The sequence below is a fragment of the Pinus tabuliformis genome, chromosome 9 (genome assembly GCF_031772625.1).
Source record: "Pinus tabuliformis cultivar Carrire ecotype Pingquan chromosome 9, CPIR1, whole genome shotgun sequence".
Lineage (NCBI taxonomy): Eukaryota > Viridiplantae > Streptophyta > Pinopsida > Pinales > Pinaceae > Pinus > Pinus tabuliformis.
Genome location: NC_142307.1, coordinates 574,190,377 through 574,204,401, shown reverse-complemented (window position 1 = coordinate 574,204,401; position 14,025 = coordinate 574,190,377). Strand labels below are relative to the sequence as shown.

General features: G+C 36.1%; 1 protein-coding gene across 1 annotated transcript; it reads left to right on the top strand.

Moving 5' to 3' along the window:
* Window positions 1–2,421: 2,421 nt before the first annotated feature.
* Window positions 2,422–3,898, top strand: LOC149149854 (uncharacterized). Its single transcript, XM_089442605.1, has 4 exons — window positions 2,422–2,665; window positions 2,755–2,807; window positions 2,909–3,529; window positions 3,716–3,898. Exons 1-4 carry the CDS (start codon window positions 2,422–2,424, stop codon window positions 3,896–3,898), a joined length of 1,101 nt encoding a protein of 366 aa, XP_089298731.1.
* The last annotated feature ends 10,127 nt before the right edge of the window (window positions 3,899–14,025 follow it).

The following is a 14,025-nucleotide window of genomic DNA, read 5'->3' as shown; positions in this document are numbered from 1 at the left end:
CATTTATTTTATTCCTATCATATAACTTGGATTGCAAAAAAGTGCTCTTAAGACATTGTGTTCTCATTGTGCAGATTCATGCAAAGCTCATGTCATGGTTGTAACTGTCTGTGCTCTGAATGGTTGGCTCTCCTGCTTCTCATTGTGCAGATTCATGCAAAGCTCATGTCATGGTTGTAACTGTCTGTGCTCTGAATGGTTGGCTATCCTGCTTCTCATTGTGCAGATTCATGCAAAGCTCATGTCATGGTTGTAACTTGTAACTGGCTGTGCTCTGATTGATTGGCTCTCCTGCTTCTCATTGTGCAGATTCATGCAAAGCTCATGTCATGGTTGTAACTTGTAACTGGCTGTGCTCTGATTGGTTGGCTCTCCTGCTTCTCATTGTTCAGATACATGCAAAGCTCATGTCATCGTTGTAACTGTCTGTGCTCTGAATGGTTGGCTCTCCTACTAGTCAGTTGTCCTCATTCAAGTTTACTCCATACTTATTAAGTCATCTATCAACACTACAGAATTAGATTCAAAGTCATATCATTCTCCTAAAAGCACGGAATCAGGAGAGACATTTCAGGAAAGTGATGTGCATTTTGGAGAAGAGGACTGGTCTAATTTGCCTATGTGGTGTAGCAGTGAAGGAGATGCAGAAGGTGACATGACCTTTCACTCCTCGTCAACTTTGGAATTGTCAAATTTCTCCCGTAGGAGTGAAGCTAGCTCTTTTTCTGGGAGGGAGAATGAGCCATCATCTTCCATTTAATCTTCTCTGGGTTCAACAGATGCTTCCATTTTCAGTCCCAACCATATGTGCAAGTCATCTTTTCCAGCCACGCATTTACAGAAACAGGCTATATCTACAGATATCTCAAGTCATGATGACAAAGAAATATTTCCAGCACATCCTCAAACCAAGTCATACAACCAATCTCAACTTTATGAGTACTTAAATGTTCCAGAGGGAATGATGGTAATGACAGAATGCTCAGAAGTACGCAAAATCAATGAAATTGCATCCCTTTTAAAATACAAAGAAATTTCACCCTCAACTCGTACAAATCCTGAATCTTGCCATTTTCCAGGGATAGGAGTTACTGTTCAGAAAGACAATTCCATGCCACCCAATGAACTAGATGTTAGTCCAACATTTTTACGTTCTACCGAAGAATGTCCTGTAGGTCTTGCTGCAAATGAAGTATTATTAGCTAAAAATTCCACTCTAGAGATAGATTCAGATTCAATGAATATAGGATCTCTTCTAACAGAGGCTTTTGAAGAGAATGGAAACATCCAAATTGATGATGGTTGTAATGATTTTTCTGTTACAAATATGGATAGTTCCTATATTAATGTGGGTGATCGTGCCTCCATAGTTAAGAGTACTTCTGTTCTTGATTTGCCTATACAGAGAGAAAGTTCAGATATTTGTGTGTCAGTGGGTACCTGCCTATCACTTGTAGACATAGATCATAATAAGTGTATTCATGAAACTTCATCTGTGCCTTCCATGGATATTCAAAACACCATGTCTTCAAAGAGTCTTCAATTCAAGCTTCAGAGCATTATTTCAAATGATCAATGGCAACAGTTTTCTTCTACTGAGGAAACATTTAGTAAAAGGCATGTTAATGTACCAGTTAAATCAGTGGCATCTACTGTCAAGCTGCAATGTGAAAAATCAAACATAAAAGGAAGTTCAATGCATGCACCAGGAAATTATGTGAATAGAAAAACTAAGAGTCTCAGTTTGAATAGCTGCCCATATCATCTATTACAAACTAGAGAATCTTCCTTTGCTTATTATGTTTGCAAAGTTTGTGGGAACATGAGAGTTAGCCCTGTAGGGTGGTTACCCTACAGTAAAACATCCTGAAACATATCTAGCGGGAAGCTGCTCTCATGGATCTTTGGAAGTGCCTGCATTGCATTCTTTAGATGAAAATACTAGTGTTTGGAGCCCAGAAAGAGCCAGCATGAATTAGTTCAAAAAAACCATCATCTATGGTCATCTCCTGGATACGTTCAGGCTTCAGCCGAGGTCAAAAAAAATTAAATAAGGAATTAATGGCATGCAAACATTCGTTGAATATGGATTTAGAAAATGGGGTCTTCAGAAAGCTGCTCTCACAAATCTCAAAAAGAAGTGGCAGTTCTATTACCTGGAAACATGAATCATATCCTATTGCTACACCAGAGACAGAGCGTAGTCATCCAAGTGCATCAGCTTCACCTACTCATCCTTTGATTTCACAGGGTCTTCACTGTTCGTTCAAAGATGGATTTCCATATTATAGCTTTAGTCAAAAGACTTTTGTAGCCAAAAAGTGGAAAGTCAACAACCGTGGAAGGTTTTGACTGGTACACATTTCATTCTGGTCCTGATAATAAAACAATTTTGAATCTTTTGGTAAAAAACAAGAATAAATGGGTAGCCTCAAAAGCCGAGCGCTTGTTGATCTTGTGGGACACATGAGAGTCACCAGTTCATTATGCCCTGAGATTAATAGTTTTGGTAGCTTAGAAATTGTTGTGGAAACTGAATTTGTTCTATTTGGTGTAGACATTGAACATATCAAAGAGAGACCTGCAAGACAAACATGTTCAACAGAGAATAGCATTCTTGTTCTTGATCAGTCGGACCATACGAGAATTCCAAACGGAAACTGTGGTGATTCATGCTCTACATCAATAACATCCTCTAATCCAATTGCCGACAATACTAGTTTTGTCCCAAGCTATGTGGCCTCAACTAAACAGGCCATCAAGAACCTGACGTCGGACTTACGGTTGAGTCAGCCTTCACAACAAAGGTACATCGAATTCTTTCAATCCAGTCTGATACGGTTGAGTCAGCCTTCACAACAAAGATACAGCGAATTCTTTCAATCCAGTCTGATGTCTCGATCTGTAGATGGAAATGCAGTTTGTGTGGAGAACTGGTGTAGTTGGGGTATCTCAAGACTCAGATGCCGAACTTTGTCTATCCCAGCCATTTTCTCTTCATCTGGAATTGACAGCTACAGTGATCAGTGGAGTTTCAGAGAATCCAGGGGGGTGGGGACAGAAATTTCTGGACAAAAGCTTCCATAATTCAAAGCCAATACATTCACATGATCAAGATAACTCTTGCAAGTCAGAATGCAGCAATAATTCCGCAATGAGCCCTACCCCAAGTTCAGTAGGATGTGCTTTTGATGACCAGTCTCCAGGTGAAGGACTTGGAAGCTGTCACTTAAATTGTAAAAGGCCAGGTGAAGGACTTGGAAGCTGTCACTTAAATTGTAAAAGGCAATGCAAGACAAGTATAACGGCTCTAGTGCCAACAGACATACATGGTTTGCCCAAAATTAAATCAAGTGGACCTTCACCTCTGATTGAAAGGTGGAGACTCGGTGGCAGGTGTGATTGTGGTGGATGGGATATGGGTTGTGCACTCACCTTACTTCACAATCGGAAACAAAGAAGGAACAACGACTTAATTGAGACCAATTCAAAGGCAGAGGATTGCTATTCATTATATGTGCTTTCTAAGGTATTGTATCTGGGAACCAACCATTTTGATTTCAATTTATGTAGAGTGCCACAGTGTTATGTTATGTGTCTTCAACATCCATATCCTTTTCTCCTGTTTTTTTCCCTCTGAAAATACCGGGAAGTTTGTCATTCTGTAACTCCCATCTGAAATTTTTGTTCATGTTGGACATTATGTGAATTACAGGGAGAAATGGAAGATACACCCGCATTAAAAATGACAGCAGGTGCCGACGGTCTGTATTCTGTTTGTTTTCAATCACAATTGAAAACCTTACAGGTTTTCTCTATAGTTTTATCCATGCTGCACAGTAGAGAACAGATCCTCATTCCTCCTCGCATGCATAATAATAACAATAATAATAACTGATTTCAGTTGGTACCAAAATCAAAAGAAAAGATTCCTGGGTACCTTGGGGACGAGCAGGGAGGATATCAAATTTATTACCAAAAGCAAAAGAAAAGAGCCCTGGGCACCTTGGGGACGAACAGGGAGGATATCAAATTTATTCCTAGATAGAGGTGTACATTGTACTGTAAAGTTTGGTCAGTCAATTTGTGGATATTGGGCTTTAGGTGTAAGTTGTTGTCATCCATGATCCCCTATTGTGGTCTGGGTACATGGAAGATCCTGTCATCCAAATGCTAAGAGCAAGCCAAATGTATATTCAACGATGGCTATTTCCATGTTGCGGGTCTTACAACTTCCGCATCGGTATTGGTTTCTTGGACTATGCAAACATACTGGCAAGATGTAAAGGTTATGATTTGTGAACAAAATAATAGAGCAAAGGTTATGATTTGTGAACAAAATAATAGAGCAAAAATATATAAGTAAAGGTTATGATTTGTGAACAAAATAATAGAGCAAAGGTTATGATTTGTGAGCAAAATAATAGAGCAAAAATATGTAAATTATATTGTTTTTGATCAAATAAATTTCATCAATTACTCGCAAATCTTTCTGGTCTGGTTCAAGGTCTTTACACCTAAGTTTTCTTATGTTTTTTAACATACCCCATAAAATAAGTAGGATACCAAGCACTTTTTGGAATTGCTTCTACTGTAGAAACTGCTTTCTATCATATTTCCTTTATATATTCAAAGAATAATACAATTTTATTGCTGTACATTACCCATTTCAGCGTCCTCGTGGCCCTTTTATTTGTTCGTTGTAGCTTCCTTTTAACTTCTGTGATTTTAAAACCTGATTTGTTCATTGTGTTATCCAAATTGGATGAGAGCTAGAGTTCATTGTACTATTACAACAGTTTCTTAGTTATTCTCTATACAACCACCAATTCTCTGTGTGTTGTTATTTGTGAACTGGTGCTTCAGTTTGCTTATGTGCAGTTCTAATTAAAATTACCCAGAACTGCTTCATTCTTCTTATATACTAGCGCAGCTCTGTTACAGTTTGACATTTAGAAGTTCAGTGCAAAGTACTTATATATATCTAGCATTTTTTTATATTGAGAAAAGAGTATGCTATATTGGTCCTTCCGATTTCCCTTTCTTCTTCGCAAAACTGTGCTTAGTCAACCCAATTGTCAATTTCTGGTTTTTTCACCTATGTTTCTTTAGTCAACCCAGTTGTCAATTTCTGGTTTTTTCATGTTTCTTTTCTCAAGATTCATGAATTTTTATATAAAATCTCTCTTTGTCCAGCGCATGGGAAGTAAAGGATAATCCAAAATTGTTTTTAGTATTTCCAAATCTCTGGACAAGTTAATTGACACAGTTTGTTCACCTCAGGCTTTCAATTGATTTACCACGCAATCAACCTCCAAAACATATCTCCACCTAAAACACCATCGAATTTCCTATCAGTAATATATATATATAAGCGGTGAATACTATATAGTCATTGTAAACATTCTTAAAAGTGTTTAAATTTGTTTCGAATTTATTTCAAAACATCCATGGAAATGTCATGGAAAAGACAATTATCATCGTTTAAAAGTATGGCCATGTACCCACTTTTGATTGACCACACAACCATAGGAGGGACCCAAATTAAAAGTGTCTAAATTTACACCCAAATTAAAAATGTTAAATTTATTTCAGAATATCCCTAGAATTGTTTTATAGAAAAGATAATTATCAAAATTGTCTAAATTTATTTCAGAATATCCCTAGAAATGTTTCATAGAAAAGAAAATTATCATCGTTTAGCAAGAGTATTTCTATGTTTTATAGAAAAGATAATTATCATCGTTTAGGAGTATGGCCAAATTTTGATTAGGAGTATGGCCAAATTTTGATTGACTACACAGCCTGAGGGGGAACCCAAAAAAATTCTCATGCTGAGAGCATATGTTGTGTGTGCGAATAGAGTGTAAGAACATTTTGGATACTTTTGATCGACCTCACAGCAGCCTGAGGAGGGACCCAAAAAAATTCTCATGCTGAGAGCCTGTGTGGTGTATAAAAAAATTCTCATGCTGAGAGCCTGTGTGGTGTATAGGGGAAGAGCAAAGATAAGAGAGAGCATGCGTGGTGTGTGTTGAGGAGGGACCCAAAAAAATTCTCATGCTGAGAGCCTGTGTGGTGTATAGAGGAAAAAAAATTCTCATGCTGAGAGCCTGTGTGGTGTATAGAGGAAGAGCAAAGATAAGAGAGAGCATGCGTGGTGTATAGAGGAAGAGCAAAGATAAGAGAGAGCATGCGTGGTGTGTGTGAACAGAGTGAATAGAGAGGAAAGATAAGAGAGAGCATGCGTGGTGTGTGTGAACAAAGTGAATAGAGAGGAAGAGCAAAGGATAATCAAAGGATAACAGTGAGTAGTGGAATGGGAATGTGTGTGTGTACGTGTACGTGTACGTGTGAGAGAGATAGAGAAGGTGGTGTGTGTGAATAGAGAGAAAGAGCGGAGGATAATCAAAGGATAACAGTGAGTAGTGGAATGGGAATGTGTACGTGTACGTGTGAGAGATAGAGAAGTGTAGGTGGGAGAGAGAGATAGAGAAGTGTAGGTGGGAGAGATAGAGAAGGGTATGCCAGGAACTTGTGAGCAAAAAGTTGAACCACATTGAGAGGGTGACGAAAAATTGAACCACATGCTGGGTTGAAAGTGACTTTGCGCAGGGTGATAAAGAACCCGTGAGTTTAACCTATTGGTAGATATCAAATCATGATCCCCACATAAATTATTAAAAATGGATAATTATTAATATTTATTAAAAATGGATAATTAGGAAAAATCTGAAATGTACCTATATCAATTCATGATCCCACGTAAATTATTTTAGTATTTATTAACTACGGGTAATTAGCAAAAATCTGAAACGAATACTTGCCAAAAATATTGAAAAGAAAACAAAACCAAGCAAAACAATGAAATAACGAGGATAGGTTGGACTCTCCGATACCACAATGCGGACCTATCCAATAAGCACTTCCAAAATTCCATCATGCGGACCTATCCAATAAGCACTTCCAAAATTCCATGAGAGCAGCTTCTTTTTCAGGGTGTTTTACTCTAGGGTTTAACTTATTTGTACATATCAATTCATGATTCCCATTCGAATTATTTTAACATTTATTAACTTATTTGTAGATATCAATTCATGATTTTTAACCTTTATTAACCATGGGTAGTTAGCAAAAATTTGAAATGAATATTTGGAGAAAATATTGAAACAAAAACAAAACCAAGCAAAACTAATTATAATTTTAATTTTAATGTACCACAACCACTTGACTAGACTAAAATATTGGCTTGAAATGAATATTTGGAGGAAATATTGAAACAAAAATAAAATAAAGCTCAAAACCTGCATGAAGATGTGGAATGATGGTCTAATGGTCTGTGATAGGACGTTTTAGTCCTTTAAGGCCTCACCAATTATGTGGAATAATGGTTTAATGGTCTGTGATAGGGCCTTTTAGTTATCTGTCATGTCAATTTTATTGTTTATGCCTCTTGGGTCTATCATAGAGGCCTACATTTCTATCGATCCCGAATTGTCTATTATATTTACCATTGATTTTGAATTGTCTATTATAGATAATCATAGAGGTGAATTGTAGATTTAAGTATAAGAAATGTTTCTACTCTATTTTTTTAAGTATAAGAAAATATAAAAATTATAAGAAGTGTCTATTATAGATAATCATAGAGGTGAATTGTAGATTTAAGTATAAGAAATGTTTCTACTCCATTTTTTAAGTATAAGAAAATATAAAAATTATAAAAAATGTCTATTATAAATAAATATAGAGGCCCATTTCTGAATTTTAGTTTCAAGTATAAGATATGTTTCTACTCCACTTTTAAGTATAAGAAAATATAAAAATTACCAGAAATGTTTTTACTCCTCTTAAGTATAAGAGAATATAAAAATTATAGATAAAGTTATTTAGGTTTTTCTACCTCACTCTTCCAGCATAAAAGAATATAAAAATTCAGTCAATTACTAATTGTAATTGAATTAGTTTTTCTAAGAAATATTTTTACTCCACTCTTAAGCATAAAAGAATATAAAAATTATAAAAATTTAATAACAGACAATTACTAATTGTAATTGCATCCGTTTTTCTAAATGCATAAAAGTCGTTCTTTGTGTCACTGATTGTAATTGAAACAATTTTCCTAAATGCATAAAATTCTATGACCAAGAAATGGGCTTCTACTAATTGTAATTAAATCTGTTTTTCTGAAAGTCGTTCTTGTGTCATTGATTGTAATTGAAACAATTTTCCTAAATGCATAAAATTCTATGACAAAGAAATGGGCTTCTTGTCATTGTAATTCTTGGACATGCAAACCATTCAAACCATACATGATGCCATTAGTCAATATTGAAATGTAAACCATTTAAACCGTACATGATGCCATTAGTCAGTATTGAAATGTAATTTAATTGTATATTTCAATAACCAAAAATAATGGTGGATGCTTTAACAAATACAAATCAAAATTTAGAAGAGTAATTGAAACAATTTTCCTAAATGCATAAAATTCTATGACAAAGAATTAGGCTTCTTGTCCTTGTAATTCTTGGACATTCAAACCGTACATGATGCATTAGTCAATATTAAAATTTAAACCATTTAAACAGTACATAATGCCATTAATCAGTATTGAAATGTAATTTAATTGTATATTTCAATAGCCAATGGTGGATGCTTTAACAAATACAAATCAAAGTCGAGGAGAAAAAATCAATTAGACAAAATATGGATGCTTTAACAAATACAAATGAAATTCCAGGAAAAAAAATGTGTGAAACTCATCTTCGTTGCCACCAAAATGGTCACATCGAAGCTTAATGTGTCCACTATACATACAGTTCACACGATTTATAAAAAGACCCCGTGTGATGGGAACAGAACGGAGAGGATGGGCAATTTCGCATGACAACCTCAGAACAGATCGGAGAGAATGGGCCATTTCGCATGACAGCGCTGAAGGACCTCACACTGATCAACAGGATGTCCAGCATGATAGAAACCATTGACAATGATGGAGCATCTTAGCCACCCACAGTCAGGTTAAGACAGCTTTTACAACAACAGAGGAGAAGCTGACAGCAGAAGTAGAGTTAAAAAAGAAATCCACCAGTGTTAGTTTGACGGCGGTCCCACCAGTTGCAGATCGAGTAGCAGAACCAGCTTCCCTTCGCCCGATTCAGACCCTGCGGCCCTATTATATAATAAAAGGTGAAAGGGGGATAATGGATTTCACGACACTACAAGGCGACTGTAATCGATATTAGATGGGAAACAAGCAAATATGGTGTGCCTCGTTTTAGCAGCTTTGGCACTGATTAAAAGCAGGGCCGGGCCGACTCATGGGAAATGTGCATACCACGCTGCCTTAGAGACGGTTGAAAATACGGCTGTATTGCCCTGCCATTTATCCCACATGTTAACCACCGCTGTTTTACGAACTCTTTATAATTACAGTGGGTTGGCCGAAATATTAATGACGCGCCACTTGCCGTGCATATGTTACCAAGCCTGCTAAACTCGATACTTGGCGCGCATTCAGAATCGTCAGATCTCTGCCAACCGATCAGTGCCAAGTGGTGGCAAGAGAATTGTCAGACCTCTGCCAACTGATCAGTGCCAAGTGGCGGCCAGAGTGTGGTCAGTCCTTGTACAACCGACAGGTTGAATTGGCGCCTCCCAAGTGGCTTGATGTAGGCGAACAGATGATTGACAAGTGGCGGCCTGGGATGGCCAGATTTGGATTTTTCGCCGCGTGGCGATTTCTGGACGGCCCATATTTGGGCCTTCTGATTTTCGCCACATGGCGATTTCTGGATGGCCTAGATCTCGCACGGAATTTGACAAGCTTATCTGGCTATAAATTAATAAACTGGTTAACTTATAAAATGATACGCTTATCTACTTATAATATTATAAGCTCTTGGTTTATAAACTGATAAGCTTATCGACTTATAATATTATAAACTCTGTGGCTTATAAACTGATACGCTTATCTGCTTATAATATTATAAGCACTTGGGCTTATAAACTGATACGCTTATCTGGATATAATATTATAAGCCATTGTGCTTATAAACTGATAAGCTTAAGTAATTATGAGACGATAAGCTTATCTGTTTATCAACTTATAAGCAGACACGCATATTAAGAGATAAGCTCGCAAGCGGATAAGCGGATAAGGACACAAGTTTGCAAGCAGATAAGCGACCAAATTTTCTGCGCTCCGCGTTGCTACCAACGTCTCCACTCGAATCTCTGCATCCGCGCAATAAAAGTTATGATCAGGTAAATCGTGAGCCTCTGATACTGGTGCTGAGACTGGCTCGGAAGGAAGGATCTGCATTTCTCATGATGGTAAAAAGCAGGCCTCCACTCATCTTCAATCTTTTTCCGCGTAATTCCTGCAGCAACTGTGTTTAGGGCCAATGGCAAACCTTGAATTAGAAGGGCATTTTAACCGCAGAAACTGAGCGCTCCTTCGGGAAATTTTCTGTTGGTCGCCGGAACAGGGGTTGTATGCTCCATGTATAGCCTTCGCTGGCCTCCATTGCGAAGATCAATTCTCTGCTACAATTATGATCATCCCCAAATTTGACGGCCATTTCAATCAAAGTTCGAACTTGTCCGTTACTGAAATTTATGTAGTTCATCCTTTATTAGTGAAATTCGTATTTGTATCTATTGTGATTGAGTCCAATTAAGCCGCAGTTAACGGACCTGCACCATCTGAGGGTCAAACTTTGACAAGTATAACAATAGTTACCACTCAACCACCGCTTAGCCTCCATTTGTTTAGATTGGGCACACTGACCAATAAGCACCCACACACAAATTAATAAATCCCAGGTCTTTTGCATGCCATCACTAAGTATTTAGTTACAAATTATTTAAAATATTTAGCTACATTGTCTATAAGGCGACTTTTTGAAAGTCTTTCCGGCGGGGTTTTCGGGTCGAAATCCGGCAAGAATTTATTGGGATCGCAAGTTTGATAGCTAGTTTCTGCACAATGAAAGCATCCCAGGGGTTTTTCAGGGTGCTGAATCCAAATATGCAGTTAAAAAACCATTTTAACTGTAACAAATCAAGATTTAACCTCAATTTCTTTCGCCGGATTCCGTCACCAGAATCTCCAAAAAATCGCATTATAGACAACTCCTTAATAAATTAGCATATTTTAACTAATAGGTTAAATGGCTAAATGGTTTTTTTTTATATATATATATGGAATAGTAAGTGGCATTTTGATCATGTGAGTAATAAATATTCCCCATTTAAAATATTTAACTACATCGTAATAAATTAACATATTTTAACTAATAAGTTAAATGGCTAAATGGTTTTAATTTTTTTTTTTTAAAGAATAGTAAGTGGCATTTTGATCCTGTAAGTACTAAAAATTCCTCAGTGTGGAATAGTAAATTGTATAGTTTGTTAGTTATTAATAATATAAGTGATTCTCACTAAATTTTTTGTTTAATTGTCATGATGTTATATATGGATCACTTCAAGGAATAGATGAGGTTATATAGAAAGCCAATAAGATATATAGGTGTGAGTAGTTTAATCATTATGGTGAGTTGTATTAGCTATAAATATTGTATAATGGTGAGAAAATTATGTTGGTATAAAATGTGTATTTTTTTTAAGAAATAAATTTATTTATTTTTAATTATAAATATAAATATTGTATAATGGTGAGAAAAATAGGTTAGTATATTGCATAATGGTGAGAAAAATATGTTAGTATAAAATGTGTATTTTTTTAAGAAATAAATTTATTTATTTTTAAAATTAAAAATAAATGTTGTGTTTTTTTAAATAATGTTTAAAAATTTAAAAATATTATTATAAAATTTTAAAGATTTATTTAAAAAAATAAGTGTTTTTTTTAATGTTTGAAAAATTATAAATATTATTACAAAGTTTCAAAGATTTATATTATAATAGAGAAATTATAAATTATAGATTTATATGGATAGTATTTATTATTTAGTTTCTAGTTTCTCAAATTTATTGATAATTATTTATATATAATAAATTCAATAATAAGGATCTATGGGGGTTCCCTTTAGACCCATTGTCAACGCCATTGGCGGTCCTACTTACCTTCTTGCTAAATACCTTGCCTTGAAGCTTAAGCCCTTAGTTGGCCTGACAGGGTCTTTCGTCAAAGACTCTGCATCCTTTGTTGAAGAACTTAAGGGCATAAAGCTTGACCTGGGGGATATTCTTGTGAGTTTTGATGTGGTCTCCCTTTACACGTGCATTCCTATAAATGAGGCCATTGATGTTATTAACCAACTCACGGACCCTGATACTGCTCATTTAGTGGAGATATGTCTCACTTCCACTTTTTTCAGCTTTGAAGGCGAGTTCTATGAGCAGACCTGTGGTGTTGCCATGGGCTCACCCCTATCTCCTGTTGTTGCTAACCTTTTTATGGAAGATTTTGAATCCAAGGCTTTGGCCTCAGCCCGTCTCTTGCCCAAGCTCTCGAAGAGATTTGTGGATGACACTGATGTCATTTGGTCTCATGGCCAAGAAGATTTGGATCTTTTCTTCAAACATCTCAATAATCAATCCCTCGCCATTAAGTTCACTATGGAACAAGAAGTCGATGGATGCCTTCCTTTCCTCGATGTTCTTATTTCAAGGAATATTGATGGTTCCTTCTCCCACCAAGTGTTTCGGAAGAAAACACACACTGAGCAGTATCTTCATGCCAGCTCCCATCATTTCCCAGCTCAAAAGTTGGGTGTTCTCAACACACTTGCCACTCGTGCACTGAGAATCTCTGATGAAAAGAGCCTCGATGAAGAGAAGGCCCACCTCCTTAATGTCTTTGTTAATAATGGTTATAGTAGGCACCTCGGTAAGAAAGCCTTCCTTAATGCCAGCAAGAATTCATTGATAAAGAAAAACCCTAAAGATCGAATCTCGGGGGTTCATCTTCCTTTCATCCAAGGGACTACTGATAAGATTGCCAGGATTCTTAGGAAGCATAATGTTCCCTCTACTTTTAGACCCCTTAACATAATCTGTAGCTCCCTCTGGTCGGTAAAGGACCCGGTCGACCCCAAAGACATGAAAGGTGTCTATGTTGGACCCCCTACATTGGCAAGACTAGTTGTTCTATTAATCAAAGGATTAATGAGCACTCAGCCGACTTAAAACATGGGAGGACCTGGTCTTCCACCTTAGCAGAGCATGCTAAAAAGACAAAACATCACGTGTGTATTGAGGAGGCTCGTGTTATTTCTAGGGTTGCTTGGTTTCATCATCGGAAATTTAGGGAAGCCATTGAGATCGAAAAAAGGGCAAATAATCTCAATAGAGATGACGGCTGGAAAATTAGCAGTTGTTGGATCCCTGCCCTCTCCTCCTAGCCGGTTCCCCCCTTGCCCCCGCTCTTTCAGTGTTCTTCTTCAATTTCTGGAGCGTCAGTATTTCTTGTTTCATCATCCCTTTGATTTTATATTTTTATTTGCCAGTCCTCATTCCCTTCCTCTCGATTAATATTATAATCTCTATCATTACTCAAGTAATAATTTTCCTTTTATAAATACTTTCTTTTCCTTATTATTGATGAATGTTTTTAAGATGAGAACTAATAACTAACCTACTTTAAAACAATCCTCTTACTTTCTTCCCTTTGATTTAATTAATTTTTATCTTTGGTCCTGATTCCCCGAACTTATTGAGTTATCCTTTTAGGAATTTTTCTTATTATAATTTATTAATATATTTAGATAAGGCTTAAGTTTATATTTATTTTAATAGCTTTATTAATAAGATCCATTAATAGATTTAACAACATTCAGTATGGTAATAACGTTGATAATATTGACTTACAATTAATTTTTAATTATATATGGATGTAATATTAACCCCTTTGATTAAATATGAATAAAGACTATCTTACAATTAATTTAACTAAATGTTTAATTATATGATTTTAATATAATACTAATTTTTTTTGTTTAATTATATAACCAATGTCAACCTTTTAATTTTTGTAATTCGTTACCTTATTTATAT